The sequence below is a fragment of the Archocentrus centrarchus genome, chromosome 17, assembly GCF_007364275.1.
Source record: "Archocentrus centrarchus isolate MPI-CPG fArcCen1 chromosome 17, fArcCen1, whole genome shotgun sequence".
Lineage (NCBI taxonomy): Eukaryota > Metazoa > Chordata > Actinopteri > Cichliformes > Cichlidae > Archocentrus > Archocentrus centrarchus.
In genome coordinates this window covers 25,087,070-25,103,834 of record NC_044362.1, presented here as the reverse complement: position 1 = coordinate 25,103,834, position 16,765 = coordinate 25,087,070, and the positions used below count along the sequence as shown (strand labels likewise).

Below are 16,765 nucleotides of genomic sequence, written 5' to 3'. Positions count from 1 at the left end.
CTGTCAACACACTGATGGGATTTTAAAGTTTTCACAGATGATCTTTGTGGGACAGGAACATCCTGACATTGAGTCTACTTATCGATGGACATATGGATGGAAACATTTCTCTCTGACTACCTAACAGACTATCATATGATCATTTTGACTGAAATGATTACTGTCTGTCAAACAGGAGAAGAAATCCTACTTCAAAGAAGTTTTTCCATAAAAAGATATGTGGTTCTAAGAATGACGAGACCTGCTGTGGACAAAATAGAGATAATATTATTAGCTAAAGCTATTTTGTTGACCTGGCATCAGTATACGCGACAGGCATGACATGCATGACAGGATAATGTCAAAAGCAATCTCAGACACTTGGAATAACAACCTCAGCCTGTCGGACTCCTCTGTCAGATCACTTTGCAGCCATTTCACAGTTGCTGCTTATAGCATTTTGTCTCAATATTGGACACATCTCATATTTCTATTACTATTCAGAATTCTGACCCCCAAAAATGTCAAAACACCATGTTTTTAACTGGATTTACTCTAACCCTAATCACTTTACTTCAGTTATTCTCAAAGGAATAAAATTTCTAGAGAATATTTTCACATTAATGTGAAATGTCCCCACTACATTTGAATGAAAAAGCATCATTCACGGACATAAAAAACTTATTTTGTGTGTCCATACATACTACCATTTGATGTCTGATGCAAATATTTAACTTAGTTTTTATTTTGTTGTTAGGAGTACTAACCAGAGTAACATATGCTGTAATATACCAGAAATATAGCCATTATTTGATAACCATAATAAAATTATACTGCCCCTGCTGACAGCCTCAAAGCTTACATGCAAAAGGAGTTGTTTTGATGAACAAACGCTTTTCTATTTAATAGGCCTGAGCTGCTTTCTCCTGCCAAGGCCTTTTGGAATGTCTCACCATTTTCCCTACATCGCTGTGCCCCACTCTCCACTATTCCCAGGTGGGTGCTCATCACTGTGTAGGTGCCCAAAATCACATACACTGCGACTGCATTTTTGATCACAAGGTCAATTTGGCATTCTCCTACCCAGGGAAGGTCTAGGTAGGACTGCTTTCAAATAAAATGAAATGGCCAAAGCTTTGGCCTGATTCACACGAAAACACACACACACACTGATTCAGCTGCTGATGTGAGATGCCACCTGGCACTCATATGCCTAGCCCATTTCATGACAGACATTGCTGGTGACACACACAAAGCTCCAAACTGTCAGGCACAGCCTGCCAACTTGGCCACCAGGACACACATGCGCACACAAAGACACATGTTCCTTTGACTCAAATAACGTCGCAGTATCTCAGCCTGTTTCCCGCCTTCTCATTTCACCCATGTTTTTCTCACAAAGTTTGTGACTTGTCGCATTCATCCTTTCTGTTTTTTTCCTGTGCTATTCTTTCCTGAGCAGTCTCTTTCAAACACACAGAACCCTCTAAAAAGACTATGAAAAAAGCAACACACACAGAACTCACAGACTTTCACACAGCACAACAGCAGCTTGAACTCTGGCAGGAAATCGATGAAGGAAAATATCACATCTCTTGTGTGCGTGGGCATTGCACACTGGACTCGTTTTAAGGAGTTTTTTGAAATCTACCAAAACAGTCTATCACATGTTCCCATCCAATGGCTTGCTTTCAAGCCAATTTAAGAAAACTATCTCATTTCGCAGTGGAAATGGTTTCACTCCTTCAGAGAACACCCCTCTTCTCACTTTCATCATCTTTTCATCAGTGCTCTGCATATCCGCTGTCATCTAATCTGGTGTTGCTCTGTCACTGGTGAGCAGGGGCAATTATCGGGAGCCTGCGTTTAACGCTTGAACAAAATGTCAGGCAGTTCAAAGCTGCCTGTCAGTCAGCCTTCTGTACAGAATCACCGCTGGAGCTCCTGAGGCTTTTCATTGCATATATCACAAACTGGAGGGGCTTAGAGACAAAGGCAAAGAAAAAGTGCCCCACTTCTTTTATACATTGCCCACCCAATCTTGCTCCTTTTCAGGGTCACAAAGTATGTATGAGCAAATCTAATTTTACACAATCGTTATAAAATTCCTGCTATAGTGTATATGAAGACATCTTTTACTGTGATCTATGGTGGATAGAATGATGGAAAGGCAGAAGTTGGCTTAATTATAGTGAAAAAAACTTTTTTTTCTTTTCCTGGGATTTTCATTTGACTGAAAACTGTGCAACAACAGTTGCTATAGTAACCACTAAATGTGACAGGGAAACAGGTCTGACCAATCAGTTTACAGGGATGAAACTACTTGCTGTCCGATTAAGCAATTAGGGAATATTTCGATCATGATACAAAGCAATGATGGCCAAAAAAAAACTATAAATCAACCTGCGTGAGCACAGACATGCATATTCTATATCATAACTTAAGGTGCAGATTGTTTACTATCTAGTTTATGACAAAAGAAATAGATTTACTTGTTTGTTTTTATCCATAATAAATAACAGAAAACAGAAATAAATAAATCAATTTGGCCCTGAATACTGAAGTGCATATTCATATTGAACACCGTGATTTAAGCGATGGTGTCACAGATTTCACTCGTACCACCCCACTTAGTTCTGCCACATTCCACACTGCAGTTTATATAGCGCATGCTGCTGAATGACCAAAGTATGGAGCTGTGCACAGCATGTGTGACTCCACTCTCCAACAGCACCAGCCACTTTTTGCTGCAATCTCTGTGGCAAGAGAGATGAGGTAACCATAGTAACAGGCTACTTACGATGGGGCCAGGGGGACCCTGAGGCCCTTCTCCTCCCTTTAAGCCAGCTGGACCCTGGAAGCAGAGGACAGGAGAGAGTTAGCGCTCACTCACTGCAGGCTGCCACTCAATGCTATTCAAAGAACAGTAATCACAGCTGTCAAATGAGTCTTTGAATGTTACTGTGTGGATGTATGCATGTAAGTAGATATGTGCATGTTTGACATGTGTATGAGCATGTACTGTATATATGGAAGGCTTGGCTCCAGAAAATCATAGACTAACTGCCAATTTGGGGAAAATTTGAACCATAAAGTATCAAGTAAGAAAAGAAAGTATCTGTTTTTACATTTTAGTAATTGTATGATTTGACTGAGTCGACTTTGTTATTTTGACAATCAGATAGTAGCCAGTTATTTGTCCATGTTTTAAAATACCTGTGGAAGATTTTTCCAAAATAAGTCTGGGAAAATTGTTCATTTGTAAATAGTATGAAATGGACTTTGGTTGTTTCAAAGCTTCAAAGAGCAAATTAACACCCCCTGAAAATCCCAAACACAACTATAGACAGTAAAATGGGCATGAAACATCAATCAGAAAGGGCAGTTTCAGGCCGGTGCTGATTCACTAAATTCACTCATGATAGCACATTTCCAAAACTTTTACATATGCTGCAGTCCAGTTCTCCACCAGAGAAAAATTATCTTTTAGTTAAGAATTGGTGATACAGCTTTTTCTGTAGGCATATTTACATTATTAATACAATAGGAATAATTTCAAGACGCTTCAGAGAAAATGAAAAAGAAAAAAGATGACAAGGTCCTGAAGCCTGAGGTGGACTACAAGCTCAGGTATAGACCATTTATCTCATCTTTGTCATCTCTTCAAGATCTTGGTCCTTGAATGGCAATTCCTGTGCTGAATCACAGCACCAGGAGGCTGATACTGCTTATGGAAAACACAGTTCACCAGAGGCTGTAAAGACTTTCATTATAATAACTAATTTACAAGCTTCAACAGAGCCAGGGGGTGCAGAGGCTGCCAAGCAGACTCTCCACATCCACATTTCACCATGGTGCATTAGAAGACTGGAAGGATCTTTCTTTGCTGGACACAGAAAAAGTTATTTATTGGCTCATATATCATTAAGATGCCTTTCCTTAAGACTGAAAGATGTGATGAAGATTGTGTGTGTGTATGTGTGTGTGCGTGTGTACTGTGTGTCTCTCTGTGTCTATAAAAAAAAAGAAAAATAAACTATGTGCGCCTGGTGTCACAGTGAATATATGTATGTGTGTGTGTGTCTACACTCTCTCGGCAAATAGAATAAGATTTATGTTTTTATTTTGCCTCATCCAGGATGTGCACATGCTCATGTGTGTCTGTTTCTGTGTGCGGATGAAATCGCTTTAACAGAGTGGGAGGACGTGTGAGTTTTCTCACACAGTGTTTGTGTGCTGCGGTTATAAAAGGAAAGCCATTCCTGAGCACACATGGGACAAACATAATGGTTGTAATAAGTCTGAGCAGTGCTGTCATGTGCTCTCTTTATGGTCAGCCTTGAAATGAGCTTCAGCCACAGTCCCCGAAGCTGATCCTCCGTCAGCCTCAGCCACCCTCTCTCACCTTGGACCTTTTCTCACTCACACCCACTCCTATTGAGAATTAATTCAGGTTACTCAGAAGGCTAGGGTGCATGAGATGTAATCACTGAGTTGTGGGTCTGAATCAGAATCAAAGGGCTCTGACTCATTCTTCGATAGAAAACAAAACATGGATTCCTTATAGGAAAGAATCTACTAGTGCAACTCTAAATAAAGAAATTCATCCCTACAACATGCAGCATAGTGCTGATTACAGAGATATTTTAGTGTCACAGCCACATTAGAAAAAACAACATACTCCAAAATTGCTGACATCAACAATGATAAAATATATCAATCTGTGTATTATCAAGTCTTATCATTTAGTTTTATGAAAGCCCATTCTTTAACTTTCTGTCAGGTCCACTGCCAAGTGTGACATTTGGTTTAACAGCAGGTTGTTAGTCTGGTAATTGGAGTTTGGAGCTAAATTCGGCCGAGTGGATGCTTCGGATGTGGGATGACACAGTTTGAAGTGCACATGTTAAGTATGTTTGCATTAGTGTGTTAATCTGTGGGTGGTGTCTGTGTTACCATGGCCCCTGGAAGACCTCTCGCTCCTTGGAAGCCCCTCAGACCAGAAGGTCCTGGCTTGCCACTAGGACCCTGAAGACCTGGATCACCCTACAGAGGGAGACAGAATCATTCAGTTAACTGACATCAAGTATTCATAAAAGGCAGAATTGCTTTATGTGAAAACAAAGAGAAGAGCTTGATCTGTGAGAATTACAGAAAATTTTTTAAAACTGATTGATCTCTTTGATAACAGCTAAAATTATACCTAATTATGAGGGAACAATAGCAAGTGATTAAAAAAATTAATCCATCGGCCAGCAAACAAAGAGCTGTTCAAAGAATAATTGAGACTAGCACACACTAGATACTGAACAACAAAGACAACAATAAAAAAAAAAAACACGTGGTTTTTAAATATTTCTACCAATTTACTTTAGTTTACCTAAACACTGTCATACCAATATATGCCAATGACAAAACTCTTAAAACGGGACATCCTGTTCACGACAAAAAAGCAATAACCATTCACACATTCATTTTTTAACCATTTTATAACAAAATAAAATTAAAAAAGCATTTCAAGAATAAGTACAACTTCTAAAATGTAAGTTGTTAAAAGAACAATAAGTAAAATGACGTGTCAGTACACGTGATAGTACTTGCTTTTATTTTTTTTTTCTCTAGTTTGAGCTTTACATGAACTTCAGCAGTTCAAATGTGAGACAAATCTGTTTAATCAAAGTATTTTGATTTGTATTCATCTGAATTTGAATGCATGCTCATTCACCTTTCCACCCTCTTTTCCAGCAGCTCCAGGTAGACCTTGTTCACCAGGAGGACCGGGGGAGCCAGGGTGTCCTCGCTCTCCACTTGGCCCTGTCTCTCCAGTTGGTCCCTACCAAGGACGCCCACACGCATTACAGTTAATGTACTATAAAATTTATATAACTTATATTACCTGTGTTGACCAATGTCTGCATAGGAACTGATGATCAGCAACATTGGTTATTATTATAAATGATGCCTTGTTCTGTAGCTATATCTGCACCTCAGGTGTAAAAGTATTTGACTAATCTTACTTTATTTTTTCCTGCTTAGAGCTTAATGAAAGCAAGTCATTTTTTCAGCCTATGCTTTACTTACTTTAAAAATCAAGAGGTATCAGAAAAAGCATCCTAATTACTGTCTGTGAATACAGGCATTGTTTTAAGGATGAGCTATTATTACTGGTATGGAGCTAGATTTTAGTACTTCATATCTCCTGAACAATAGACACAGGATGTGTGTGCACAACAGAGGGGGTAGAACTAAACCATAATAGTGACATCTGCTGACTATGTACCTGTGGTCCAACAACTCCTCCGGGTCCTGGAGGTCCAGTCTTTCCTTGGAAGCCCTGAGGAAGGTACAAAAGATATTACAGTACTGACTGTGGATAAAGTTATATTTCATGTGCTGGCTAAATAATACAGATATTACTTGTTTAGTTTTTGTAGCAAACAAGTCTTCATGAGAAATGTAAGTAATACATAATACATATTTTTTTTTTTTTTTACAAAAACCTTATATGTACTTCAACATTGTTGAAATACAGTAACAGGACCTATTTAAGAGGCTGAAAGACCGAAATGCCCAATTTCACAATATCACGACACAAAGTGTTCATGTGCAAAGCTACCCACTGACCGTCTCTCCGCGTTGTCCAGGATGACCGGGCAGCCCATCTTTCCCTGGTGGGCCCTGGAGGTGAACAGGTGGATATCTCATAAGACTCTAGTTATCAGCCGTGTATTAATATTTGAAAAGCTTGCATGAAGTGTCAACATGGTTGTGGATGGTGCCAGCTCACTGACAGCAGCTTACATTAGGTCCTTTGGGTCCATGGAAACCGACAGGTCCCTGTGGTCCTTGAGGTCCCTGAAATGGAGTAGTCAGAACAGTGGATGACAACGACAACATTTAAATGGAATATAATTAGAATCACAATGACAAATGTAGCTTTTTTTACGATTATAATTAAGAATAGCATTACCTTTGTCATTATAAATGTGCAACACAAATTAATATAAGATTGTTCATTTGGAATTAACTAGCCAAGGGATTCAGCAGCTGAAGCGCTTCTTTATTTTGAAGTGACAAAAAGTTAGAATTCACTTTGAGTTTAGATTCAAGTTCAATGCACCTGATGTACTTTTGGTGTCTCAAAGTCTGTGCACAAAACAAGAGTGAGTGATCAAACAAAATCCAATACTAACCCGCTCCCCTGGCAGCCCGGGAGGTCCATCATTGCCTGAGTTGCCCTGAGGAGATAGATAAGGCACAACCATTGTGAACTTCATCAAAACAGATAGTGTGAAATATGAACAAAACAAATCATTGATACTGAGGTTACATAGCTAGTTTGGGTGTGCATGCACATTTATATTCCTGTCTGATTTACCAAAGAAGAGCTATGTTTTATAAGATTTAAACATGCATCTTTTTCTTACTCTAGCTTACACTATATTTATGTATGACTTTAAACAGACACACAGACACAATACTATGTGTTACATGGAAAAATCTAGCAAGGCAGCTCACTCTCTGGGCAGTATTTACTTTTAAGGGAATGGTATTGTATTGTATGAATAACTTGAGCTTGTTATATAATATTATACTTTATAACTAGCCAGGCAGCTCATTCTCTCTGTCTTGACAATACTTTCTTTCAATATTTCACATAGCAGAGCTATAAAACTACTGACTTTATTCATGTTCTAGATAAAAGCATAAACATAAAACTATATTGGATATCAGTGACCTCACCATTAATAACCTAAAATGGCATTGGGTCTTACCTTTGCACCCGGCTTTCCTGTTGGTCCTCTAGCACCACGGCCACCACGTGGACCCTATATTCATTGAATACATTTGCAGAAATAATCAGTTCAATTTTAGAAAGCATAAAACAATAAGAATTCTAAAAGGAAATTTTATTTAGGGGCAACTGCCATCACTGCCCATCTCTAATCCCCACCTAATGCATATCTTCTTCAAAAGAAAGAAAAAAAAACCCTCATAGATGGCCCTTTAAAGGATGAGATTTTCATTTAAACACAATAAATCATTTATGTGGAGAGCTTGGACTGAGTTGGCAGACAGGTGAATTGCCTACCGTTGGGCCACGTTGCCCTCTAGGGCCAGATTTGCCAGCAATTCCCTGAAAAGGAAAAAGAAAAGTTTTGATTTAGGACAGACTCATGCATGGGATAGTGCAATTCTTCTTAACATCTCATTTTGGAAGCTTTAGCCAAGCTACTCCTATAATACCAAATAGAGCTCAAGATCAGACAGAAGCAACTGTTCAGGGAGTTAGAGTCAGGGATGAAACAGCATTTCTGGACAAAAATAAATAATCAAATTGTTGTGGTAAGCGATTACCCATAGGCACTTGACAGCTTGAGCTACCTGTCAGTTCTCCCATGCTGGGGCCAAACATGCTGGGGCCACACATGTCTGCTTTTCAATGTCTAACTGAGAGCAGAGACGAGCTTGTCTTGTCAATAATAACCAGCATCATTTTAAAACCCTCACTCTCATCCCTTTGGCTGGACCACTCAGTAGTTTCATTCATACAACTGAATATATTTGTCAATCCTCCATCAAGAGGTACATCTTTATGGCGGCCTTCTGTGTACAGGCTTTGCGGGAAGAAAGTAGCAGTTAGCACTGAAAAAAGTCACTGGCCTGCACTAAGCCCTGACCTCAACCCCATTCCAACAACTTTGCTATAAAATAGAATGACAGTCCTTATATTACACTGATGCTCCTGTGGCTAAAAGTAAGCAAATCCCTACAGAACCCAAAATCTTGTAGAAAAGTTGGAAGAATTGAGGTTCTTACATCAGCAGACTAATGTCAATTGTTTTTGGAGGATGATCTTTAAGAAATATGTCTGGGTGTTTTTGTGTCCACAAACTTTTGTAGCGTAGCTCAAACTGTACACTAATTAATCGTATCAACATTCAGCAACCAGTGGCATTTTTGGTACTATGAACAAACCTCAGAGCTAATTTGGTTGTATGCAATCATGGTATAGTGCATGGAATCAAACAAAACTTTTAATTTGCATGTTTTAAGTAGCATAAGTGGATCACTTTATTTATCAGATCCAAGCTTACAGTGTCAGAGCTGAATTATATGTCTTTTTAAGATGTAATAGCCTGTGTTTCAGTATTTATAGAATAGAATAGAATGCCTTTATTGTCATTATACAGGATGTACAATGAGATTGGAGATTATACTGTGATTATACTGTGATCTTTAGATCACTTGGAAGACTGAGTGACTATGTATGCATCTCTTAAATTATTTTTTTCTCACCCTTGCTCCTTTCTCGCCATTTGCTCCGGGGAATCCAGGAAAGCCATTGGAGCCCTGCAGGGCAAGTAGAAAAAAAAAAGTGAGAGAGAGGGATCGAATGAGAAATACATTCAAGCATAAAGTAGCACTCTGCCCCGTAACAATGTCACTGACACTAAAGAAGAAGTAGCAGAATTCCTTTTGCACTTTACTGATCAAGGCTAATTAAGAAAAAAACTGTACAGTCCTTCCACATAAAAGAGTACCTTGCCAGCCGATTCATTTCACTAGGTGTACAGTTTATAGTTTGTCATCCTCTTAGAAAAATGAACACCTTCTTTTTAAGGCTTTAAAGGGGCCCAGTCACTTTGGGACTTTCTGACACATAGACAGACAAAGGTGTTAGATTGTTAGCAAAGTGTCTAGTGAGGAAGCAAAGTAGGAAGATAAAAATGGTAGCGTGAGCAAATAACGACAAAGAAAGGGGAAACGGTGGATCCCCTTTGATACCCATCAGCAATTTAGTCATTGGACTTTCGCAGGCTGTGCTGTCTGATAATGGGGATGGTGCCAGTCAAACAAATACTAGGAGGGTAATCACTGCTGGATGAATTAATGGGAGTGCCAAGCAGCTTACCAATACAGCTTCCCTTCATGCAGAATTAAGCACCATAAATATACATTCAACCAATTTAAGTTAAACATTTCATTGACTCACCTGCACATCAAGGTCATGGGGATATATAGGGGTTTTGAGTTTAAAACACTCTCTGATACACTAGCTGATTCTCTATGCTCTATCTATAGTACTCATTATTGCTCACATGCATATGTATACGAGGCATAATTCTGTGCAGTATAGGCAAGTGCACCACAAATGGGCAGCGTGGGCAGAATTGCAAGAAGTAAACACCTCAACAGCAGGAAAGGGACATCTATGCTGCTTAATTTGTTTTTCACAGAGGTGCGGTTATGGTACACTGAAAGGAGAGCTGGTACCGGACAAGCCTGACTTGCACCACAGAGATAAGACAGCCTACTGAAGCTGTTGCAAATGGCATCCAGAATTAACAGTGTGGGAAAGCTGTTAACAGAGAGTGATGGGGTGCAGCAGCCAAAAACACAGTCATTGGAGGGATTCATGCACAGGCTGATTGAGGGGGATAAAGGCTGTTAATGGGCCAAGACTTTGACCCTGAACATACTCATGAGGACAATTTGACATTTTATAACACTGTTGATACTTTGCAAAAGGAAACATGGGCCATTCAGGTTCTGTCTCACATAGTAAACAGCACACACTCTTTTTGGGGGATAGAATTTGATTTTGGGAAACACCAAAGCCTAAAAAAGGAGTCTTAGGTTCCTGATAAATATATACAAAAATATCTTATACGTAAATATTTGGTCTATAAAAGTATCTAAGTTATCTCAAATAACATATTTTATTTCAACTTGGACTTGGTGTCATATTTTTTATGAGTAAGTGCTTCCTATCGCCTTCTTGTTTTTGAAAACTCTTCAAATGTTGGCTAAACTATTTATATCTGCCAAAGTCGAAAATTGTGTTTGAAAAATATAGACTCTAAAAAAATGAAGATTTGATCTTGGGCTCTAGTGGGAATCCTTGTGGGCAGCCTCTGTTTACAAATATTTATGGATGCAAACAAAACGGTAGCCTTTTTGCTTCTGCTATGATTGCTGTTACTGAATCTTTTACTGCATCTTTATTACACAGATTCAAATTGCGAAATGCTTCATTCAAGAGTGACATGTGTGATGAATGAATAAAAAGAACACAAATGACGGGAATTTAAAGATTAGAAACGCAGCCCTTTGACGTTTCTCTTGTATCTCTAACACTTTGTGCAATTTGTCTCTGTCATGTATTAGTTTGGGGGCTATCCACGGCTCACATTTTGCTGGCATTACCAGATAGAGCAATGCCTAAATGGATGCTGTAAGAAAAGTTGCATCTGACCCAACGTATCAGTGCGAGGGTGTCCGTGCTGACAGCAGCAGAGAGGAACCAGCTGCAGCAGCACATCGTGATAGTGGTGCCGTGGCACAATGGTCAGCTGTTAAATTATGCCTGGATTTTAAGGAGGGGGGACAGCTGATGACTACAGCAGGTGACCATGCCAGTTATGGTTTCTATAAGAGGCCTGGAGAGTTTACAGTAGGTGTCTGCTTGGGTTTGTGTCTGTGGGTGTGTTAGTCAGCAGATCATCAAATTTTTGAGAGGCAAGTGGGAAGAACTTTAGTTTTGGGGGTCAATGCTGGTCAGGCAGTTCTGGAGAAAAGGCTATGAAGTCATAGAGAAAATCAATACAGACTTGTACATTCATATATGTAAACACATTAATTATGTGCATACGCACGAACACTCACACACACACACACAAATGTACACAATTACAAACAGCTTGATACTGAAAAGCAGTATAGTGAGTAAACACAGTGATAATCAACCAGCCAACTACACTGACACTGAACACCTACAACTGGAATTGATCCTCAACCTCCCATTAAACTGGAATATTGCATAAAAATGATTTTTTTCTGCTTTGATCAGGAAAGTATATTTACTCTGATCACACACCTTGGGCCCTTGCCTTCCTGGGTAACCAGGCAATCCAGGAACTCCAAGTTTCCCCTAAAAAAGAAGAAAAACAAAACAAAGGCAATAAATTCTCATTCAGAGACATTGGTAGACTCCAGTAAACTTTACTGAAATTCACAGAAGGATTGTAAAAAGTTGTGGGAAATTTTTAATGCCACATTTATGAAAATGACATCACCCATGCAGAGGCTTTTCTGCTTTTCCCCTAATTGTGAATTCACTTTGGTCCATTTTGGCCATCTCAGATGGTGTATGGTCATTAAATGTTACACAGGATCTGATGTAACCATCCCATGTGCTTTTAAAATAAGGTCAAATCTTGTATGTGTGTTCTAATTTGAGTATAACTCCAACACATCTGACTTCAGTGCTGGTAATATGCACTAATCCTGAGCAATTTAGGATGAAGATGTCAGTTAAAAATGAAATGTGTTGTTGTTCAGCAACAAAAGTAGCACTAAGAGGATAATTAATTAGCAAATTTTTTGTACCAGATCATATCAGCTCATCCATGTGTCAAATGTACTTCCAAATTTGGTAAAAATGACTGAAATAACTTCTGACTAACTTTATATCTGCAGATTTTCTCTTGATCAAGATGATCATTGTGTTTTCTCATTATAATTTGGCTAGAAAACAGGGTGATTAATGCCCACCTACTTTAGTAAAACACAACTGTAATGTAGACCTTATGCTTGAATGTCATAATTGTCAATAATAATGCATTAGAATATAGTAAGAAGCAAGAAACTCTGTAACAAGATGAGAGCTCCATGGAGAAAAGCTGGCAACACAGGCCAATTAAAATGGGACTGTTCTAGAGGTGAAGGGAAGTGGAGAAAACCTAAACTTCAGGATGGCTACAAAGCTATTGAAAAGCTATTGACTGGTTGCTGTCTTTCCAGCTTATTAAAGTCTTCTATTAGCTCCCAATTACTGAGAAAAAATCTACCCTTTATACAGCATGTATGCATGTGTTATAATAGTATAATAATTTTGATGTCATGTTCATGAAAATGCACTTGTATAACTTTATCTTACACAGTTATAGTTGAACTTCAATGTCAGCACAATAAAACAATAAATGGGAAAATCTGAGATTGTATGTTTCATGTTTTGAAGGTATTGGCTCTTTACCTTCTCTCCGGCTGATCCCATAGGACCAGCTTCTCCACCGGGTCCTGACTTGCCCTTGGGACCCTCAGGGCCATCCTCCCCTCTGGATCCTTGTACACCATTTTCACCCTGAAAACAGTAAAAATAGATATAATAAATGTTTTTTAACTATCCTGTCAGTCACTGAAACTGCAAATCTCAGTTGCCAGTTTGGAGATGATGAGTTACCTTGTCACCTTTAAGCCCCATGTCACCTTTAAAGCCAGGAAATCCATCCTCTCCCTGGAGATGAAAGACATCAAAACATTAATAGGTTTAAAAGCTTAAGACACAACATTGATGAATTATAATATATCATTTCAAAGCTAAGCTACGTTGTGCATTATATTATATTATATTATATTATATTATATTATATTATATTATATTATATTATATTATATTATATTACATTATATTATATTATATTATATTATATTATATTATATTATATTATATTATATTATATTATATTATATTATATTATATGGACATAGTAGCTTTGTCCACTGTGAAAGTTTGTGTATCAGGGCAACTTAAGAAAGATTTATACTGACATCTAGTGGCCATTTAAATGAGGAATTCACACAAGCAGTTTTAAAGTTATTCTTCTGACACCTGGTGGTTGAAGTTGAGAAAGCAGTTTTCAATTTTTTAAACTTTTCATGAAAGCTGTGCTTTCGCAACTGATGCCAGTGATCTCAGATATCAGAATGCATGAAATCACTAAACCAAATAGTAATGAATCCCAGCTCAGTCAAACAGCAACTTGGCATTGGTAAAAATACATGTGCCACTGTATTTAATGTAGGACATAAGTATGAAAGTAGATGAACATTTAAGAACATGCTCTAAATTTAAAAGTGATCTCTAAAGAGGCTTCAATTTTCTGACAATAGACTGTAAAATTTACACAGAGCGAGCAAAAGGATAAGTTCAACCAATGCAAAGAATGGCAACAGATCCATCTGCACTGAAACTGCTCTACAAAGCAACCCCATTCTAGTTTAATGTTCCACACTCCATTACAGCTCAGTGGCATGAAGGCTTAACTGCCAGTGTGATGGGCCTTTAAGAGTTTTTCCACTTGCTGGATTCAAAGAAAGCCTCATTTGGGAAGAAATTACTACTTTGATGGGTCCATTTTTAATGGAATTACACGTGTCAACAAGGGTGGGTAGAGGCTGAAGAGGTATTTACCTTTTCTCCTTTGTCACCTTTAAGGCCTCTAATTCCCTCAGCACCCTGGAGAAAGTGGAAAAAATACAGCCTGAATGAATTTTAGGGAAAATGGAAAATTTTCATTGCAGAGTGGTTCTGTATGTCTACATTGCACTTACTTTCACGCCACGAGGCCCAGGATAGCCGATGGATCCCATAGGTCCTGGATGACCCTAACAACAACAACAACAACAACAACAACAAATGTTAATTGCAAATGCGGGTTGCAATTAATGGTGCAATTTCAATAATAACACGAATAATAGTTTATTATTGCCATATTATAGTATTATTAATACTAACATACTGTGATAACACCATACATTTTATCCAATTTTAGATCATCATAGCTAAAAATGGGAGTATTCACTGTTTAAAAAATCAAATAATATCATAAAAACTATACTCACTCCATAAAAGCTTTGTGTATATGAATACCAGTTTATTGTGGTTTGGAATACAGGAAATGACTAATCACTAGCCCAGATGTGTGGGTCTGGTATTTTCAGAGACAGTTTACCTGATAGCATCTAAATTGTGTGCCTATATTAAACTTTCAAGTGCGCTATGCAGACTAAACTGCATCTGACAAGACTGCCAGACCTACCCCCTTTTCCTTTGTTGCCCTTCTTTTGATACATTTTGGGAACAGCTGTAATTAGACACTTCTCTGCAATACTAAATTAGTACCAAATTGCATCATACTTACAGCTGCTCCTTTCTCGCCTGGGGGACCCTCTTTGCCTGGGTGACCCTGAGAAGGAAGTTAGAGATTTTCAGCAGTTGGTCTTTGAGATTTTGTCAAAGTGACAAAAAAATGAGAATCAGATATCAGCTAGGTTACTCACAGGAGGGCCGTCAGCACCAGATAGGCCATGCAGACCTTGTTTCCCTTGAGGTCCCTACAAAGAGAAAACAAATAGATAGAGAAATAGATAGAGGGGGCAATACAGAGAGATAGCTGCTTTCAGAGAAATGAGTAAAAGCCTATAGCTCAGCAGTAAGTCTGCAAAATCACTTAGGAGGTCCTGACTGAAACATTTACAGTTGTGGGGGAGGACTAAGAGGGAACTGGGTTTACTTACTTTTTCACCAGGAGGCCCGATTGGACCTTGAGGACCAATAAGACCCTGAAAAGTAATGCAGATCATACTTAAGAAGACTTCGATGATATGGAAAAAGAAGTCATTAACGTTGAATAAAAACAAACATAAAATATTTCCATTAGGGGAAACATATACCCTATTTTATAGTGTGCTATGCGTCACTTGCTTGGTTGTAACATATTCACCTTTTTCCTTGGACTACACCAATCATTTTGCCTTTTCCAGTGAGTTCAGATCTATTCGTTCAGCTCTGCAAACTGTTCATTATTGTCTGCAGTGATTTTTAAAGCCACCCTTTTTCTTGACAATTCAACCACTAAAGAATAAAATGTTAGTAACTGTTTCTTTATAAGCAAGCTGTGTTATTTTTCAATGGGCCAGTGCTTTCGCTGGAAGGCACCAGTCTCCCTCTGGCCAGGTATTAACCAAAGAGAGTTATTTATTCAACCTGTATGCCATCAGGACAGGTTCCTACAAATACTTTCCAGGGGAATGATGTCATCCCGTTCAGGCTGCAAGTGTCAGCAGGACTGAAAATCTTACCTGGCAATGGTCGTTTAGCCCTGGATAAAATATTGGGAGCACTGTTTTGTATTAAACATGACTCAATAATGGAATATTTTTCACCAACTGGACACTGTAATCAGGTTATCAAATGAGTGCAACATGTTGAATCTTAGCTGCACACAAGTGATGCTCTCATTCGTTGTGTCAGTAAGAAAACAGTTTTAATGGAAACTTGTAAAGCCTTCACTCATCTTCAGTGTGAGTTTAGTGGCAGAATTAAAGTGACTAAGGAAATGAATGTCAGACAGAGAGAAGAGAGAGGAAGGAAAAGGCTTTTGATTGAAAAAGCAGAGGTGCGACCGATCATTCGAGTTCATAGGGCTCCCTGTTGCATTGTGGATATGGCAGAGAGAGGACGGGGCATTAAAAAGGCAGGGAGCATAAAGAGGATGAGTGAAATCAAGAGACAGAGCAAAATAAGAAGACATGGGTGATGAAATGAAAGAGACTGACAATAAAGGCTTTAGATAAACGGACAGATACAGAGAACAAAAGAGGAAAGAAAAAACTTACATTTGGGCCAGGCATACCCTGTTGCCCAGGAGGCCCTGGCTCTCCTTGTGGACCCTGTATATAACAAAGAAAGTGCAAATATTCCCAGTGTTTGCCATTAATTCCTTTTTTTATTCAGTTATATGCTTTGTTATGCACAACTAAACATGGAAGAATGACAACACTGCAGGAGAAACTGGATCCTGAAATTAATACAGTCAAACAACAATGTGATTCACTCAAAGTACAAGAAGGAGCAAACCCTCCAAAGTTACGAGGTATAAGACTAACTGGAACGGTGATGAGTTGTTTGGCATTCCTGTTGGGATTTAGTGTGTCACAA

General features: G+C 38.6%; 1 protein-coding gene across 2 annotated transcripts in view; it reads right to left on the bottom strand.

Annotated features, from left to right (window-relative positions):
- The window catches only part of col11a1b (collagen, type XI, alpha 1b), an 81,909-nt gene that overhangs the window by 24,570 nt on the left and 40,574 nt on the right, over window positions 1–16,765 (bottom strand). For both annotated transcript variants that reach the window (XM_030752229.1, XM_030752230.1), the window contains 19 exons: window positions 16,444–16,497; window positions 15,343–15,387; window positions 15,106–15,159; window positions 14,967–15,011; window positions 14,377–14,430; window positions 14,237–14,281; window positions 13,226–13,279; window positions 13,019–13,126; window positions 11,861–11,914; window positions 9,280–9,333; window positions 8,072–8,116; window positions 7,755–7,808; window positions 7,173–7,217; window positions 6,781–6,834; window positions 6,604–6,657; window positions 6,260–6,313; window positions 5,705–5,812; window positions 4,936–5,025; window positions 2,780–2,833 (listed from right to left, as the gene is read on the bottom strand). In XM_030752229.1, the coding sequence (XP_030608089.1) occupies window positions 2,780–2,833; window positions 4,936–5,025; window positions 5,705–5,812; window positions 6,260–6,313; window positions 6,604–6,657; window positions 6,781–6,834; window positions 7,173–7,217; window positions 7,755–7,808; window positions 8,072–8,116; window positions 9,280–9,333; window positions 11,861–11,914; window positions 13,019–13,126; window positions 13,226–13,279; window positions 14,237–14,281; window positions 14,377–14,430; window positions 14,967–15,011; window positions 15,106–15,159; window positions 15,343–15,387; window positions 16,444–16,497 (1,125 nt within the window). The remainder of the gene's footprint in view (window positions 1–2,779; window positions 2,834–4,935; window positions 5,026–5,704; window positions 5,813–6,259; window positions 6,314–6,603; window positions 6,658–6,780; window positions 6,835–7,172; window positions 7,218–7,754; window positions 7,809–8,071; window positions 8,117–9,279; window positions 9,334–11,860; window positions 11,915–13,018; window positions 13,127–13,225; window positions 13,280–14,236; window positions 14,282–14,376; window positions 14,431–14,966; window positions 15,012–15,105; window positions 15,160–15,342; window positions 15,388–16,443; window positions 16,498–16,765) is intronic.